The sequence below is a fragment of the Brassica oleracea genome, chromosome C3, assembly GCF_000695525.1.
Source record: "Brassica oleracea var. oleracea cultivar TO1000 chromosome C3, BOL, whole genome shotgun sequence".
Taxonomy (NCBI): domain Eukaryota; kingdom Viridiplantae; phylum Streptophyta; class Magnoliopsida; order Brassicales; family Brassicaceae; genus Brassica; species Brassica oleracea.
In genome coordinates, this window is record NC_027750.1 from 15120855 (window position 1) to 15139610 (window position 18756).

The 18756-nt window shown below is 33.1% G+C and overlaps 4 protein-coding genes across 6 annotated transcripts in view; 3 read left to right on the forward strand and 1 right to left on the reverse strand.

Moving 5' to 3' along the window:
- LOC106334133 (expansin-B4-like) overlaps window positions 1-1896 on the forward strand; it is a 9601-nt gene extending 7705 nt beyond the window's left edge. Inside the window, exons 2-4 of the mRNA XM_013772470.1 lie at window positions 280-392; window positions 910-1103; window positions 1575-1896. Coding sequence (XP_013627924.1) covers window positions 280-392; window positions 910-1103; window positions 1575-1896 — 629 coding nt within the window. The remainder of the gene's footprint in view (window positions 1-279; window positions 393-909; window positions 1104-1574) is intronic.
- A 2135-nt stretch (window positions 1897-4031) lies between these two features.
- LOC106328942 (ribosome biogenesis protein BOP1 homolog) lies at window positions 4032-7608 on the reverse strand. Its single transcript, XM_013767489.1, has 12 exons — window positions 7386-7608; window positions 7162-7305; window positions 6939-7093; window positions 6734-6851; window positions 6286-6653; window positions 6106-6208; window positions 5887-6037; window positions 5654-5786; window positions 5476-5582; window positions 5319-5383; window positions 4310-4862; window positions 4032-4216 (listed from the first exon to the last, which is right to left on the reverse strand). The coding sequence occupies exons 1-12, from the start codon at window positions 7545-7547 to the stop codon at window positions 4131-4133; spliced, it is 2145 nt and encodes a 714-aa protein (XP_013622943.1). The 5' UTR covers window positions 7548-7608; the 3' UTR covers window positions 4032-4130.
- A 5000-nt stretch (window positions 7609-12608) lies between these two features.
- LOC106332171 (zinc finger protein ZAT4-like) lies at window positions 12609-15749 on the forward strand. Of its 3 annotated transcripts, XR_001268008.1 has the most exons (3): window positions 12609-13685; window positions 14914-15068; window positions 15544-15749. XR_001268008.1 is itself a non-coding variant. In XM_013770643.1 (2 exons), exon 1 carries the CDS (start codon window positions 12792-12794, stop codon window positions 13674-13676), a length of 885 nt encoding a protein of 294 aa, XP_013626097.1. In that variant the 5' UTR covers window positions 12609-12791; the 3' UTR covers window positions 13677-13685; window positions 15544-15745. The 3 variants fall into 3 exon arrangements, 2 of the variants coding, with proteins under 2 accessions (XP_013626097.1, XP_013626096.1); XM_013770643.1 differs by lacking the exon at window positions 14914-15068 and having other exon boundaries at window positions 15544-15745; XM_013770642.1 differs by lacking the exon at window positions 15544-15749 and having other exon boundaries at window positions 14914-15526.
- An 830-nt stretch (window positions 15750-16579) lies between these two features.
- On the forward strand, window positions 16580-18547 carry LOC106333772 (SPX domain-containing protein 3). Its single transcript, XM_013772182.1, has 3 exons — window positions 16580-17084; window positions 17915-18068; window positions 18166-18547. The coding sequence occupies exons 1-3, from the start codon at window positions 16878-16880 to the stop codon at window positions 18522-18524; spliced, it is 720 nt and encodes a 239-aa protein (XP_013627636.1). The 5' UTR covers window positions 16580-16877; the 3' UTR covers window positions 18525-18547.
- The last annotated feature ends 209 nt before the right edge of the window (window positions 18548-18756 follow it).

An 18756-nucleotide genomic window follows, 5' to 3' on the forward strand; every position in this document is an offset into this window, starting at 1 on the left:
AAATATATTTCCTCGGAATTTCCTCGGAATATTCCGACGGATTGATATTTCCTCGGAATTCCGTCGGTTTATTCCGAGGAAATTCCGAGGAAACCAAATTTTGTGTTTCCTCGGAATTTCCTCGGAAATTCCTCGGGATATTCCGAGGATTTCATTTTCCGTCGGAATGTCCGTCAGAATATCGCTGTTTTCTTGTAGTGTTTGCAACAACATATATATAATTTGGTTCTTCTAATAATTGGATTTAAATGAAGTATATATATGTTAATATCTATATAGGAGGAGCTTGTGGATATGGGATGGCAGTGGCTAACCCACCGTTATACGCGATGGTTTCAGCCGGAGGCCCTTCACTATTCAACAATGGACAAGGATGTGGAACATGTTATCAAGTTCGTATCAATATATAGAATAAATTGTCTGGAACGACCCGAAATGATACACTAAGAGCACCTTTAACTGCGGCTCTTATAGCTGTCTTTTAAAAAAAAAAAAATTAAAAATAAGCGGATTCCACTTTATAATCAAGAGCTGCCTCTTCTGCAAGAGGCGACTTTAGTTGGGTTTGTGTACTGTTTGCGGTCCCACTGAAACGTGGCAGGCTGCGATTGGTCCATTTTTAATTTTTTTTAATTGGATTAAAAAAAAAAAAAAACCTAAGAACCCATGTTCCCCTAGCGTTAATCATGCTCTAATATATACATACTTAACTAAAGAGTAACGACCTGTATATATACATAAATATATTCAATAATGACCTATTTCTTCGTGGTCAGGCTAGATTTAGTTTGAAAAGACTATATATAGTACGTAGCATGCATGCAAGTCTAGATGATGCCATACGGTTACAGACATATTTTTTTCTCAACCATGTTGTAAATATATCAATGGCATGTGTATATATATTAGATTGTGTGCACCGGGAATGCAGCGTGTTCAGGGAGACCAATAACGGTGACGATAACCGACGAGTGTCCCGGTGGTCCTTGCGCCTCCGAACCATTCCATTTTGACCTTAGCGGCAAAGCCATCGGTGCCTTAGCCAAACCTGGCCAAGCTGGTAGTCTTCGAGCCGCTGGTGTTCTACGTGTTAGTTATAGACGGTACAAATATACCTTATTGTTCTCCTAAAACTCAGTCTCGGTTATGACATTTTAAAATTTTGATAGTACGTACTCAAATAAAAGTTTATCCTCTTATTCTTTACTTCATAATACCTTAAATATACAACTAAGAATATCTCTGTGGCTGTGATTAAGCTGATCAGTCATCTCTCTAATTTTACATTATTAGGTGTGTGTAATGTTTTCTTTGTTTTATTTTTTTGCCTCGGAAACATTTTGTCTAGAACTCTTTTGTAAGTTCTTTGTTCATTTTATATGATATTAACATTCTAGCAAAAAAAAAATATATAGACATTAACCTATAAAAACATTTTTAATATATGTTTTGTCATTCTTCTTTTTTTGAAACACTATTTTCTGATATATGTTTTATGTCATTCAATTCTGTTATTTTACTATTTATCTAACAAAAAGGAAATAATCTTTTTATTATTATGTTTTGTTTACCAGTGCTCCATGTTTATATAGAGGGACTAATATAGCTTTCCATGTTGATGCCGGAGCAAACCCTTTCTACATGGCATTTGTTGTGGAATATGAAAACGGTGACGGAGATTTGGCCTCTGTTGAAATTCAACTGGCTGGCGGAGGATTTATAGCCATGCAAGATATGAGGTCCGCCCTGTGGAAAGTAAATTCCGGCAGTGCTCTGAGAGGTCCGTTCAACATTAGACTTACATCTCGCGAGTCTCGTAAAGTAGTGGTCGCTCAGGGTGTTATTCCCGCAAATTGGAGAGCCGATCAGACTTACCGGTCAATCATTAACTTTTAGAGTTTCACTTTTGGTCAAATTGTATTTCACTCGTCCCCCGCTCCTACACAATGGAGAAAAAGCTTTTAAATTATTATTTTTTAATAATAATCAATTCTATTATAACAAAAACCAGTTTACATATGCGCATATATTTACTATTTTACTCAATTATCTAAATCAAGGGAATTCTCACTGTACAAGAAATATGAAAAATATATGTCTATATGTTTTTATCTTTTTTTTTTAAACGTGTTTTTATCTTCTATACAAATGCTAGGGACCTTTATATAATTATAATAAAGATATATAACCATATGTCCCATATATGGAAACATGAAGTGAAATTATATATGATTAATTAAAAGGAAAGTGTACGTAGAAATATAAATAAATTAATACTTCTACGCGTAAGTATTTTCCGGAAAATTATATTGGAAAAAACTTATAAGAGATTTTCAACATCCTACGAAGATATGAATTCGTATGATCACCGACAGAGTCAATTTGCTCATAATACAAAAAGAACATGGATATTAACAATCTGCCTATAACAGTAAACTTCGGTGTCTGGCAATCAAGGTACCATCATGTGAGATTTAGGGGATTTAGGGTGCAATTTCCCAAGAAATTATTGAAAAGAAAAACAAAATGTTGAGTAATTCCTACATTTTATTTCTTGCAAAATTCACCTAATATATATATATATAAAATATTTTTTACCATTTTCATCGTGTAAAGAAACAATTAACATATCAGACCATATGTAGCTTAGCCAATACGCCACATCTGGTTACTCAAAGACACACTAAAACCCAAGTGTTTGCTCATCTCGTTTATATACCCTGTAAACCATACCAAAACCATCCCATCCAAGCTTAATGAAATAGGACAAGTATGTGGCCATAGAAACAGTTTCCAAATCCATCAATGGCAGCTCCTGCCACTTAGAGTCTAACTATTCATAGATTTTAGCATTAATTATTTTTCAATTATTTAAAATAAGCATGTAACATACCTTAATCGTTTCTAACTAACTGATGATAAAATATATTGTTTCAAACATACTAATTGGACATAAAATGAAATGAAATAAAATCTCTACATATTAATTAATTAATTATGTATTACTAATAATTTAAAATTTAATTATACATGTAAGCACTAAATTTTAAATATATAAACTACTGATAAAATAATATTCAAAAATATCATTTTATAATATATTCAAAAATATAGAACTCGAGCTCAAACTAATAAAATAAATATATTACAAGAAAATGTGATACAAATGATAATTTGAAAAAAAAAATTATCGCATTAACACTATATAATTATTTATGCAAATATAATAATAGACGGTTAGCTATACTATAAATGTTAAAATATGTATCAATAATCATGAAAATCCAATATATACTCATAAAAAAATTAAAACAAACATCCACATGTGTAGGCATGGACGTTCGGGTATCCATTGGTGTTCGGATCGGGTATTTCAGATTTTGGTTCTAATTTTTAACACACCCTAGGTCTCATTCTATTGAATTTGTGATTACGGGTCGGGTTCGGATATAACACATCTGTTTCGGCTAATTTGTATCACATCATAAACCCCATAAAATAACCATATATCGTTCAGATTTGGGTTATATTGGATTACTTGGATAACCCAAAGTAAAATCTAAAATCTTTAAAAAATATAATAAATAATTTACTTATAGAGAATTGGGTATATAAGGTACTTATTTAAATTTAAAATACTTATCTTTAATTATCATATCAAAATAAATTTGAAACTTAATATTTGAAATACACATTTATATTTCAAATATTTTTATTGCATACTAATTTGGATATTCAGATCGGGTTTTCGGATATTATTTCGGGGTTTTTGGTTTTTCAGATTACCCGTTCGGGCTCGGTTAATAACATTTCGAGTACGAATATGTTTTGTGACACTCTACAAGATGCATTTGGGGTTTTCTAACATTTCGGTCCGGATACGGATCAAATTTTTTGGTTCGGTTCGGTTCGGATTATGAATTACAAATATTATGCCAAGCCTGCATACGGCTGTACGGAACAATTTCTAATTATAGTTATATTTAGTGAACGGTTAATAGGTATAAAAGAATTGTGATTTAAATGACCCACTATATAGTACCGGATTTCTCATGTTATGGAGACAAGTCTTACAAATAACTTTCCAATACAACTTGCAAATGTCAAAAGAAATAGGGCTTGGAATAAACTTAATGGCAATAAAGTTTGATAACTGAGTCACCGCCTGCCGTGAATAGCCATGGCTGCCTTGGATGAAACTTGCAGTCCAAGACTCCTGCCATCAAAAAATTCAAAACCCTTAATATGAATTAACCTCTTAATCTCTTAAAGAATCGAAACACATGATTGACGGAGAATAAAAACTGACCTCCTTTTGAAGAATGGCCTCTTAGAATCTCCAACGGCACAATCAAAGGATTCTCATTAAGATCACTATACACCTTTCCATGGAACACATAAGCTGTTGAATCCTCCGAGCACGAAGCAAACAAGGGATACGAACGGTGAAACCCCACATTGGTAATGTCTTTAGGATGGTTTTTGAGAATCTTGTAAGGTTTCGAAGACAGGTCCATGTCAAACCAACACATCTTCCCTTCTTTGCTTCCAACTACCAGATTATCACCACCAGGATGAATCGCCATGGACGAGATTTCTCTCAACCCTGTCTCAAGCTTCTTTATAGGCTCTCCGTTCTTGTGAAGATTGTAAACACGCACGTACTTTTTCGTGGCGATGATGAAGATGCCACGGTGATTGGGATGGAAAAGTGTGCACACTGGAAGTCCACGCATCTTTATTGGGAGCCTTTTTGTTGAATGTGCTAAGAGCTGGTGTATTACAACACCTCGCGTTTCGCCCCCTGGCATGACTGCTGAGAGATAGTCTCCTCTTGGATGCCAGTCAATATACGATAGGTTCTGAAAATACATAATATGAAGGAAAAAAATCAGATAAAGTCAATGTTTTTAAAACCGGACCAGAAGGTAAACCTAGTTCAATATATTTTTAATATGTAATTTAAAAGTAATGTTAGTAAATATGATAAATAAATATTAAATATAAAATATTATAAATATTAACTAGTTTTTTTTGTTCACACGGTTTGTTTATGGATTTTTAATAGTTTTAATGGTTTTTATCCGGTTCAATAGCTTTAAGATCCAATCCTACTACATAACCAGTTCATGGTCAAACCAATTATTAGATCTAATCCAGCTACGTGATCGGTTCATGGTCGAACCTGATCCAACCATGGGGTCGGTCTTGGTCCAACCATGGGGTCAACGGTTTTAAAAACACTGGTTAAAGTATAATTCCCCGTAATAAAACCGACATTAACTGCAAACAAGGACTTTTCTAAAGTAAATGTGTACCTTGAAGTGTCTTATCTTGATCCCTCGATATTTCTCATCTGGAAGCCACTTTGCAATTGCTGCAGCTATGATTAACATGGTGCAAGACATACACAAATAAGGAGAGGAGTTAATAATTTTCTTACAAACATGTTGGTGTGTATACTGAGACGCTTACCAGCTTCATCAAGTTCTGGAAGGTTATCTAAGCGAAGCAGCTCTTCAATCCTTTGTTGTTCCTCATCAGTGCCAAGTTCAGTGTTCAGGAAAAACAAATCTACTCCCCTGCAAATGTAAAATGTGATGGTTTCAGAATACGGAAGCTGATAAATAAACTCTCAAAGATCCTAACTCACATGGCGACGGCTAGAATTGGAAAGTCAGGAAGAGGATTCCAGGCAACACACTTAACAGCTTCATCAAACTGCCAGACCTTAAGGCATCTACCAGTCTCCACTTCCCATATACGAACAGATCCATCAGTTGAACCTTTGAAGAACAGAAAAAAAAATGAACACAAAAGATTGGTATCGTGCAAAACAAAAGAAAGCTAAAGAAGATTGAAAGCAAAACAGTAAATGATATATACCTGAGGCTATCCACTGGCCGGAAAGTTCAGTGGATATGGAAGTAACAGGTCCTGTATGGCCTTTATACTCAAGATAACATGAGTTTGGATAAGGTCTAAGATCCTTCCTACTAGGTAGCTTAGGCTTCAAAGATTCAGGATCAATGTTTATCTGGAGAAACAAACACACTGTGAGATTAAAAACACACAGAAAAGGAGATGATCAAATTAAGTACTCACTCTCTTCTTTCGGACTCTGGGACATAGGTAAAGATCCAAACAACGGTCAAAAGACTCCTTAAGTGCATTCTCATATGCTGGGATGCTTCTCAGAGATGTAAACCTACGCACATATAAATTTTACCATGAGGCTTCAGCTAGCAAATACCAAAGACAACTATTGAACAAAGCTTTACATACCTTTTAGGAATGAAGTTTGGACGATCTTCCTCATACATCAACTCATAAGAGGCTTTCTCTTCCTCTGATGGAATGTACTCCAAAGAAGGATTGTAAGATTCCTCGTGTCCTGGAAGTTTTAGTTTGGGTGGAGGAATATAAGTCAAGTGCTTGCTCTTTTGATCTGAAGCTGAATCATCACCCCATAAAAGGTACACATTAGGCTCCTCTTCAGGCTTATCAAACTTGATCAGCCCCTTCCTTATCGCTCTAACCAACTTAACAACTTTTTTGACTTCCCATTTTGAAGGGATGAACCTTCTCTTGGGTTCCGGTGCACTTGAGAGCGGATGTATCGCATCGTCCCATTTGAACCAGTCAACATAAGGCTGACACCACCACCAAGAGAATCAATCAAAAGGTCCAAATCTTGAGATAAAGAGCTATACACATAAAACTACAAACATACCGCATATGGATCAAAGTCAGCATGTGGAGCTTCTCCTTTGAGCATTCTACGAATGAGTTTGCTCTCTTCTTTAGTCAGCTCCACTTCCTCGTCATTATACTCATCGTAAACTTTGCGCCTAAAGTGTTACCAACTTACATCAGCCTAGTGTTTATTAACTAACTAATATACACCCAAAAACAAACAGAGAAGTATTGAAACAGACCAGTTCTTGGAGTCATCCATAGTTGCAAGAAAAGAGTCAAGCTTGTCTTGTTTCTCTTTCTTGGTGATCTTTTTACCAGTGATGTCATAACCAATATGTTTCTCGTCTTTGTACCATTCCAATGGAACATCCCCAACTGTGTTCCTTGGAGCAACCTAACAGATTTAACAAGATTAAAACTTTTGTATATAATTTCATAACGCTATAGAGGAGAAGCATCCACCTCATCTTCTGACGAATCGCTCTCTTCGGCTACTTCACGTTGCTCAGAACCTTCATCATCTTCTTCCTCGCCATTCTCACTATCTACCACTTCATCGTCGTCCTCGGAGTCGAAGTCATCGGAGTTCAAAGAGCCTGACAAGCTCTGAACATGCCAAACACACAGAGTTAACCAAAGAAGGAGGTCGAAGGTATGAAGGAGTAAGAGAAGAAGATGAAGAATACATCTCCGTCGTAGTCGGAATCAGTGCCGGAGTCTAAGAGAAGGTCTTCTTCCTCTTCCGAGCTTTTCACTTCCTTTGCTTCTTTCTGAGATTTTACAGGGACGACTTTTCTCTTGGGTTCTTTCACTTGGTCTTCGTTAGCTCCTTCGCTCTTCTTCGTCATCGATGCTGATAGAGAGGTAGAGGAGGGTTTGGTCTGAGGAAAAACCTCTGTTACAGAGGATGACTGAGGAACAAGATTTAGGGTTTTAGGTTTAATTCATTTGTTTTTTAATTGTTACGGGTCGTTGCCCAAAAAAAACTGTCATGGGCCTAGCTATTTTAATGGGCTTTCTTCCGCAGGTTCTCTTATATACTCAGGCTCCCATTGGTAACTTTAAACTTTCGCTTTAGAATTATGCTTTACAAACTTTAAATGTGAGATTAAGTATATATATAGAATATTAATAGTTTGAAATATAGAATCTGTGAATATTACTTTAGTGTTTCTTTTAATGATGTTAAATTATATTAGTACCGAAAGAAATATATATATGACATGGAAGATAATGCAATATTGATCTTAAAAGAACAAAATTAAAAAAAAAAAAGATTTACTCACTAAAAATACTGAGCTTTAAATATAAAAAGAATTAAAAATTTATAAATAAAAGAAAAAGAAAAAATAAAATTATGTTGTGACTTTAGCCATTTTAGAAGGACAATTATTGTTAAAAGTCTGATTGGTAAAATTTAGACTTGCTTTATAATTCTCTAAAGTCATGAAAGCTCCAACGCCAATCAAATCCTTACTTAGAGTATTTACAATGGTTTTAACGTCCATTTCATTTTCAACACTCTTTTTCTAACATTCCATATATATTTTTTCTCATTTACCAAATTTATTCAACGCCCACTTTATTTTTGATATCTTCAATAGTTTGTTTAAAAAAAATTCAGCACTCTACCCCACCATTTTTAATTCATATTTTTATCTTTTATAATATAATAAGTATATATCAATAATATTTTTATTTTAATTAACTTAAAAACTAAAATAACATAACTTTTAATAAGAAGAATTTTAAGTGTTAAGAAATTATTATTAGAATCCATTTAACAAAAAATATTTAAAACACGAAAAAAGTTGATTATAGTGAAAAATGATGTTTTTTTAATGTATCCAAATGAAATGAGATTAGTCTCTATTTATAGATCATAAAAAATACGAATTTTGATATAATTTAAAAAAAGATATTATTATATAATAAATAAATGAGTTCGAATTACTGGATGAAGATAAAAAAATTGTACAATATTTCTACACATTCAATTTGTGACATGTGACTAAGCGGGGGCACATAAAATTTTATCAACATATTTAAACTTTACGACACCCTTGAAGCCACCTAGATAAGCAACACAATTTCAACAACTCATTTGTAATGTATTCAACGGTTGAAACTTGGGTTCAACATCCCCATTGTTAGTGTGACTTATATTAACGAGCATTTACATATGTTAGTGTGAGAGAATACTGCGAGAAGAAGAGCAACATACACGAATTTACAAGCACAAAATGGAAGAATGTTAAATGCATGTATACCCTATATATTAATTGAAAAGCATTTGAAAAATTAGAACCTTAATTTTGTATTAATTAAAAAAAACCTCAAATCCTAGGTGACACTCTAAATGCCTTCTAAATTCTATTTCAAAGAATTCTAAAGCATCTAATATAAAGTATAGTTTAATCTAATGGTGTCACATTATTCCATAATTATGTAACACTAGAGAACATTATATTAACCTAAAATATATGAAGTGTGTATTCTTTCCTTAAATAAAAGCTACAGAATTACCTAATATGATTTACATATATACGGGAATTAATGATTATGAATAATAAAGATTTGATAACAATTTTTACATCCTTCTTCATTTTTGTTAAATTTATATTATTAAAAAAACTTAAACAATCACATTAACCATATAATAAAAAAAATTAGATTTTTTCTTATATGTTATATTTTGAATTTTTTAAAATGACTTTAAATTACAAAATAAGGAAACCTTTATATGTTATATATATTTTTTAAGCAACTTTAAAATACAAAAATGAGGACACCTTATATGTTATATTTTTCTTATATGTTAGAATTTTCTTATATGCTATATTTTGAATTTTTTTTTAAAACGACTTTAAATTACAAAAATGTAAGTTTTCCTTAATTATACGACTAAAAACATTAAAATGACATGATAATTTGTTTAATGTCCAATCCGATCAACCCATGATGTATTAATTATAGTTTTGTTCCATTATTTTTAATAAAAATTGATCTGATCCATCAGAAAGAAATTATATAATAACAACAAAAAATATTTTATATATATAAATAAAATGATCACATATATAAAAAAAACTATCGATAATATATACAAATAAACTCATCTTGCGCAAGGCGCAGGTCTTATCCTAGTTATACAATAAACCCAAAACTGTTTTTGATTAGTTATTGAAAAGTAAATTTTAACCGGCTTTACTGGAACTTTATATTGCAACTAGATTCTGGAACTTATAAAGGGCGGGTATATTTTTTGTTTTACATCTTTTTTTAGGTCTTTTCAATTAGTAATTTAAATATAGGTCTAATGGCATAAAGCATAATAAATAATATTCTAAATAATGATAAAGATAAAAGAAATAATAGTTGGACCATACTTTTATCAATGGGTCACACTGGTATTTTAATAGAATAGATCTCTTCTTTTCTACTAAATATGAACTAGTACAACTTTCGGGTTTCACGCGAAATGATGATCCGATAGCAGTATCGGTATATAACCTCTACAGTTTTTTTTTTATTTTGATGAACTCTTGTTCAGTTTTAATATAGGCACTTGAAACATTGACTTATGATGCCCTTTTTCAAAAAAAAAAAAAAAACATTGACTTATGATCCTCAAAAAAATTAAGAATTAATAATACATACAAAAATAAAGTTTCTAAATTGTTAAAAGCAAAATTTATTGAAATTGTCTATAAATCATAAAATCTCAAGATCAAGCTCTCTGAATGAACTCCTTATTTCATTCAGTCAACTATGGAAAGATAACTAATATTGAATAAAAACCAAATTTTATTTTTATTTTCCGTATATTTTACGCCTTTTATCAGTTGACTTCATGAAGAGTGTTGCTACTTCTATTCGCTCATCAAACAATTTGATTAATGTGTAAAAGTGATTACTATCTAGGAACCCAATGTTACATGCTGGAAATAAGCAACACATATATGTATGCTTACTATACTTTATTAATAATGGAATATTAATATGAAGTTCTAACGTGACAAGTCAACTGAAAATTAAAAAGAGTGGTGAGTTTTTTTCTTTAAGAGAGTAGCGTAAGTGGTTTGGCACCACAATCGAGGGTATGACCGGTAATCATCATGGGAACAATAAGAACAGATAGAAAATGAATGAGTAGGAATAAAATTTTAGGAATAATGGTTCCTTATCAAAATTAATGAGTAATTGATTTGTTCTATAATTTTCTACAAATAAAGGAATGAAGAGGAATGAAAAGAAAAACATATTCCTCGTGAAAGGTAAAAAGTTTAAGGAATGTTAAGGAACATAGCGTTCCTCTTCGTTCATTTGGTCACCAGTCACACCCTAATTCATGCCATTGAAGAAGAATCGCAACTTTAAGACTTTGCGTATGTGAATTGCTTCCACACCATTGATTCAAAAGATCTCTAACTTTCCGTTAAAAGTCATTGTGTGTTAAATTACCTTCCTAAGTAAGTTCTTTGAGTATATTTATTGTTTTTGTAACCTACAATTATGGAACGTTTAACTTTAACTTGATTCTAGATTTGTGATATACCATGCACTTTACAAGTAAAACTACAACGTTTTTTACCTTATGGATGATTTAGTCTTCGAATGATCAGTTCAATGTATCCAAAAAGATCACATGATCGCTGTGTGGGTTGTTTGATCACGTTTAGTACAGTGCTACCAGAAAATAAAGTGAGATGGTTAGGTTTGTTTTAAACCAAAGGCATAAAATTTAGTGGGTCCATGGTTAAATGTGTTTGCAGCTTAGAGCAACCCTTGCACGGGTTCTCAGACTAATTTTTTTTTTTTTTTTTTTAATTTTGTTTTTTCTATAAAAAAAAAAATTAACCAATCGCGGACCGCCACGTGTCAGTGGAACCCGCAAATAGTGCTAAAACCGAGTTAGAAGCGCCCCTTACAAAAGAGCATTAAAAAGTGATTTTTATTAAAACTGTGGGACCCACGTCTTAAGAACCAACTTAAAAGATGAGATTAATGCTGATATTACTAGATAATACACTTTCAAAAACAACTAGCTCACATCTTCTATTGTCTACTCCTTTTTTGTTTTGTTAATCTTTGGTTTAAGTTTAATGGACTTGAGTTGGTATATTTGATTTGTTGAACAAGAACGTGTGGCAGTGTTATTGATGAAACGAAAATTATGGACACTTGACTTTTTCTCATTGTTTTGTAGCTTTGAAGATCCAAAATCAAAGGAGAAAACCAATCTTTTTCACAATTTTTGGCATTCCTAAGCGTCTTGATTCGAGTGATTAGTGGAATTAAACTAAGATTATACTAAGATTAAGTGGGTATTAGAATCATGCTTGCTTATAACTTGCTAAGAGACATGGTCACTTGACAGTTGGCTAAAACTGAAAATTTAATCTATTTTTTGTTACATTATAGAGATAAAGTTACTGGTGGGTGAGGATATGTTTTATAACCGTCGTTAAAATTAGTACGTGGCGGTCACAAACCGAAGAACTGACAGCCCATAAAGTGTTAAACATTCTTCCCCTCGTTTTTGGACAACGCTTTGTTCTGGTCCTGTGACTCGTTACAACAACAAGAAGGAAAAAAAAAAGACATCACCTTGTACAATACCAAAAGTGCCCTTAATAGATGGGTAAGTTAATTAATTATTTTGCGCCAAAAATAGACAACTTGTAGTGTCTGAAGGTGTTAAAATAGAACTTTTGCTATTTTTAAGAAGGGTATTACGGGAAATGTGAAGATTAGTTTTTTTTGTTGCTGTTTCAGAAACGGGCAAAGCTCGCATGTTACATTGTCCTTTCTTCACCCTTTCATGGCAAACGCTTTAATTAGATTATTATTCAAAAGAACAAAATTTTACTCTTTCTTTTTTCCGTTTTTTGATTGAATTAATTAATGGATTTTATTGTTTTTTTTTAAGTTTTAATTTCTCTTTTTAATTCTTCTCTTCGTCTTCTTATTAGTTCGTTGGCTGTAGAAGCAGAACGCTTTTGTTACCTACTCTCCTTTTGTAGCTTCTCTACTTCTTCTTCTCTCTTTCTTTGTGAGAGATAACTCCAAAAAAGCTTTTCGTATTGAAGATGGAGAGAAACAAGTGTAGGTTTTGCTTCAAGAGCTTCCTCAATGGAAGAGCTTTAGGTGGTCACATGAGATCTCACATGCTTACCCTCCCTTCAAAACGTGAGCTTTATGAATTAACTGAACGGCCGAGTCAACTCAGTGAGGAGACAGAGTCCGATGCTTGGTCTTGGGGAGAGTTTGAAAGCGAAACCGAGTCCTCAAGGATGAATCCAACTCGGAAACGTACCAAGCGAACTAGGAAGCTCGGATCTTTCGATTTCGACGACTTCAAGAAGGTGAGAACGAGTCAACCCGGTTGTGAGGTGGGGACAGAGCCGGAACATCACAGCTCAGCTTCTGACACGACGACGGAGGAAGATCTAGCCCTTTGTCTCATTATGCTCTCGAGAGACAAGTGGAAGCAACAGAAGAACAAGACGATTGTAGTAGAAGAAGAAGAAGAGACAGATCATGAACGTGAAGATTACAAACCGAGCAAGAACAGAGGAGGAAGAGGAAGAGGAAGATTCAAGTGCGAGACTTGTGGTAAAGTGTTCAATTCGTATCAAGCATTAGGAGGGCACAGAGCAAGCCACAAAAAGAACAAGACTTTCACAACAATGACGTCGTCAACGAAAACAGAGCATGATAAAATAGAGTGCGAGAAAGTTCACCAATGTCCGATCTGTTTTAGGGTTTTCACTTCAGGACAAGCGCTTGGTGGTCATAAGAGGTCTCACGGAAGCAACAACGTCGGATCAAGGAGAGAATTGTCTGTAAATCAAAGTGTTCCAAGCGTTAAAGAAGAAGAAGAAGAAGTATCAGTGAAACAGACGATGATAGATCTTAATCTTCCTGCACCAAACGAAGATGATGAAACCTCTGTCGTGTTCAATGAATGGTGAAAACGAAAGGTAACAGCTTTGCGTGATACGAGTTGTCACTTTTTTCCTTAAAAAATATATATATATTATTCTTTTTGGTTTGATCAAACTCTAAAAACAATTTTATTATTATGGTTATATATTTTATTTGTTTTTGTTATTATGGTTTATATTAAAATGCAAAAGAGGCTACTTTTACATGTTCTAACGCCAAGTCTTTCACTACTAGCCTCACTTCGTGTTGGCCTAAATCACAGACCATTGAATTGTGATTAGTGAATAGAAGAAGAAAGTGTTTCTATAAAGTTATTCGCTTGTTTTAGGTAACTGAATCATATCAGTTCTTGATTTAGGTATTACTGTACAATTTCAAGAGCTAGAGAGTGCCCACTTCATCTATCTCTTTGGCCTACCATTAGACAAAAAAAAAAAGTCAACTCTAAAAAAAAGGAAGAAATCAACTTTAGTTTCTATATCATTTTCACTGTAGAATCAAATTTGGCCTTATGGGTTTTGAACTACCACCACATTAGAATTATTCTTCACGTATACTTTATTCTTTAGTTATGATTTGGAATCAAAACTAATGTTCATAGTCGCCACCCAATAGATATCAACAAAGTTGTGATGGTTCAACTAGTCTTATTACACAGTTTGGTGGCTACTCACTAGTGTTTACAAAGAAAAAATCATTAATCCATGATTTGTTTGGTGGCTATTGGCTAATCACTTGGGTTTAGTGTTTACAAAGTATCCCTAATCTATTTTTCATTTTTAAAAGAAATAGAATATTCAATGGGACTTTCTCTTTGTTTGGTAAATTTTCAAGAATATTTCAATATATATATCGAATGATTACGGTTTTATGAAAGGAACGGAAAACGTTAGTATAAGTTTTCAAGGGTTTTATTTGTGTGTTATTAAATCCTTACAACTTTTCTATGTCTCAAATATGTAAGTCGATTTTATGCATTTGCTTTGCCAGTAGAGTAGTAGATCATGTCCACACTGGCACGAACTTCCTCTCTATACTTGTCTACGAAAAGAGCGAACACGCACAACAACAACAACAAAAACGCTATAATAAGTTATAACAGTGGGGGTAAATTACTTTATTTAGCTTAAGTTTTATTTTCATAAGATTACGTTTTCTTAGAGTTTTAAATTGTTATAAATGGATAAATATTCATTTTCCAATTTATAATTTATAATTTGATTTTATACGCACACAACTGGTTTTGGACATATTTAATTGCAGAAAAATCCAGTAGATGTGATACGTTCATACTAAAGAACTAAAGAAGTCCGTGAAGGGTCACTCTTTGTAAAGCTATGATATGTAAAAGAAACTCATACAGAGAAAGGTGTCAAATGTATATAACAAAAAATGAAGATCGCATGCAATGCAAAGAGGTAACCACAAGTAAAGTGAGATAACAATAACATCGCATATTTGACATCTGGTAACAAAAGGAAGTATATGTTAATATATGTTACAAGTGTTTTTCTTTTCTGAATGTATATACCCAACCCAAGTTGACTAGGTGAGTCACGACAACATGCATTTCAATATACAATCTGGAATTGTGGATCGATGGATTCCCTTTGATTAACGCGTTTGTCATATTGGAGTTTTTTTTTTTCCGGCAAATCATATAAAGTTTAGAAGTTTTTATCTAGACAAAGTTACACGATAATGTCCGTATCTATAGCTTATGATACATCATACATTGTTATGGATTAGACTAAGACACCAATTACGGGGATTGGATATACGGGTAAGATTTGATTATGAATACAAATTTATTTCAAATAGGGATTCTAACTTCTAACGAGTGGTAACGAAAGTTCATCGAAGACGTTGCATGTCTATAAGTCTATTTTGCAGGTTCCATACATTTTAGAAGTTTTCTTGAGCCGAACACGAAATGCAAGAAAAAGTATACGGTCAAGACTCAGGAGTTTACATTTTCGAGAGATAACTGAAACATAAACTACAATATTAACGAACATTATGTTCTTTCCTTGTTACCAGGATCTACTATGCATTTTAGGACATGCCTATGCAAAACTTGGTAATTTGTATGCTATGATGTTTTTTGTACGCCATGCTTTTTTGGCGGTAAAATAAAACATGCTTTTATACAAGTGAATCACGTTTTCTTGTATACCTAGAGTATGCTTTTTACTTTTTAGTAACCGGAGAAATATGTACTAAATACTAATCAAGGTTCATATAGTGATGAACGATAAAGTGTAGTCATGTTCGTTGGAGTTGATTAATTATTAATATGCAACTGAGGAAATACTTACACCAAAAAAACTATGGAAACAATAAAGATGAATTACAACTAAATTTAGTTTTTAAGTAATAAAATTTCATCAACGTGTGGACCTAGAAATCTAGAATGAGCTAGTATCGGGTCTTGAATGGGCAAGTTTATTGAGTTATTGTAATGGGTATGCTAAACCTTTAATTTTTGCTACGAAACACACATATGCTTGATTCCCTTGGAATCTTTGAAATCTCTTTGTCGAAGGACTTCACGAAGATCTACGTGACTACCATTTTTCAAGCACATTTTAGACTTGTAGTCACTTTCATCTCTAATCTCACAAACGTCCCGGCAATTTCTTTCTTTCCTTGTGCACGACGGTCTCTCAACGACGTGATTCGCGGTCACATCAACAGCATGCATTCAAAAATAAACAAACAAAATAAATCTATATAGTAAAAATGTTGTAAGATCAAGGAATCAGCCTCACATTCTAGAGTTTATACCTTGAAAAGATAACATAAAATCAACAAGAAAAACATGTAATGCCTATATACCAAACATACTCTAAAAGGTCCAGTCAAAAAAGATAAGAAATTCAAAATTAAACTATATGTTACATAGAAAATGCAAACATATATAAGACTCAAACAGAACTTGAGACCGAATATGCTGAGGATTTTGTCATCTTTTACATCAACAGCAACAATAATCTAACTTTTATTTCATATCTTTAATTAGTACATGCCACATTTCACAACACTTGGTCACGCCAAAGCTAAGCATATCCTCTTTCATATTCTATTACTGTATTACATAACCACTATTTATAAATCTCTATATTAACTTCTTCCTCCTCCAGATCTCATTATAATACATTTCTTTATTTTTTCCAGTTAAAAGAAAGGATATAAACTTAAGATACACTGTATAATATTGTATTTTGATGAAGTTTGGGAAGAGGATTAAAGAACAAATACAAGAGTCGTTGCCGGAGTGGCGAGATAAGTTTCTCCGTTACAAAGAACTCAAGAATCTGATCTCTTCTCCAGATCCGGCTGAATTTATCTTCATCGGTTTGTTGAACGCCGAGATCGATAAGTTTAATGCTTTCTTTGTGGAACAAGAGGAAGATTTCATCATCCACCGCAAGGTATGATAACATATCATTCTTGTTCACTTTATCATAAGAATTGACTCGCTACAATGTGTTTTAAGTTTTTTAGCCAATCACTGAGCTAACTTTCCCAATATTAAAAATTGTATGATAAATAAATCATTTAATTGGTCGTCATATACTATAACTATATATCAAAAATATATCATTGGTTGCTAAATAAAATACTATATTTTTATCAAACTATAAATGTGAAGTAGATAGGAAATATTCAATATAGTGAAAATTAATTAATTTTATTATTTGAACATCTTTGGAGGATTTTAATTTATATTAGTGTGATTTATAAAGTAATCCAACAACTTTTAGCAATTCATCGCTCTATAATTTTCAGGACAAAACAAATATTTAATCCATTTTCTTATGTAAGTTAGGTGTTGACCATAGGTTTTTTTAACTAATGGTTGATTATACTTTTTTTTTTTTTTGTCATCAGCATTACAGACTCATGTTGACTCTGTGAACCAAACCGGGTGAGCTGAATCCATGGTTGATTATACTATTCCCTCCGTTTCATTTTACTTGTCGTTCTAGACTTCGATACACAGATTAATAAAACATTTAAGTTTGTCTATTTACTAGATAAAAACATCATTACCAATACAACTAAACAGATTTCAACCAATAGAAAATAGATTAGAATAAAAAGTCAATAAATTTTGCATTGAAATCATAAAATGACACTAATTTTGAAACAAAAATTTTGTTCTAAAACGACATTTAATTCGAAACAGAAGGAGTACTAATTTACGTATGTTTTAGTTTGAACTAAAAGTTTAATTAATGTACATATTGTACTTTTGAAGGAATTGCAATATCGGATTCAGAGATTGGTAGAAAAGTGTGGAGACAATGATGATGAAACGTTCAGAGAGGAGATTGATGATATCAGAAAAGACATTGTTAACTTCCATGGAGAGATGGTACTTCTCGTTAATTACAGCAACATTAACTACACTGGTAATTAAACTTAATTACTGTTAACCAATATTGATAATCTTTACTTAAAGTGTGTCTTGTCGGAGAATTAAGGAAGAAAAAACATTCTATCTAACAGGATTAGCTAAGATTTTAAAGAAGTACGACAAGAGAAGAGGGGGAGCATTGCGATCACCGTTTATACAGAAAGTTCTTCATCAACCATTTTTCAAGACGGATTTGGTGTCGAGGCTGGTGAGGGAGTGGGAGACGACGATTGACGCGGTGTTTCCGGCGTCGAATGCGGAAGCGGAGAGGGGATATGAGCGGTCTGCGGCGGTGAGTTCAGCGGCTGCGGGAGAAGGGATATTTAGGAATACGGTTGCGGCGTTGGTGACGATGAGAGAGATGAGAAGAGGGAGCTCTACGTACAGTGCTTTCTCACTTCCACCGGTTAATCTATCCGATCCAGATCTCGTTCTAGGAAGATGTCGTTAGACCAGACGGACTATGTCACTGTCTTAATATTTCGTATTTTAATCAGTCAAGTTTTGCGATATCACGTCTCAAAAAAACAAGCAATGTTCATGGCCCATGTTGGAAGTAAGGCAGTAAGTATGCAGTCAAAACCGTTGATTAATGTGAGCGGAAACCAAAACTAATCTTTACTTTCTCTCAATGCTTTATCAATATCAATATATAATGTTGTTGTTCGACTGATACATATAGA

Excerpts from the sequence above, each read along its gene's own strand:
- LOC106328942 (XM_013767489.1), bottom strand. The coding sequence starts at position 7,547 with ATGACGAAGAAGAGCGAAGGAGCTAACGAAGACCAAGTGAAAGAACCC. Across the intron at positions 6,654-6,733 it reads CTGACTTTGATCCATATGCG|CCTTATGTTGACTGGTTCAA; the intron begins GTATGTTTGTAG and ends TGGTGGTGTCAG. Across the intron at positions 4,217-4,309 it reads AGGCCATTCTTCAAAAGGAG|GAGTCTTGGACTGCAAGTTT; the intron begins GTCAGTTTTTAT and ends TTTTGATGGCAG.
- LOC106332171 (XM_013770643.1), top strand. The coding sequence starts at position 12,792 with ATGGAGAGAAACAAGTGTAGGTTTTGCTTCAAGAGCTTCCTCAATGGA.
- LOC106333772 (XM_013772182.1), top strand. The coding sequence starts at position 16,878 with ATGAAGTTTGGGAAGAGGATTAAAGAACAAATACAAGAGTCGTTGCCG. Across the intron at positions 17,085-17,914 it reads ATTTCATCATCCACCGCAAG|GAATTGCAATATCGGATTCA; the intron begins GTATGATAACAT and ends GTACTTTTGAAG. Across the intron at positions 18,069-18,165 it reads CAGCAACATTAACTACACTG|GATTAGCTAAGATTTTAAAG; the intron begins GTAATTAAACTT and ends TCTATCTAACAG.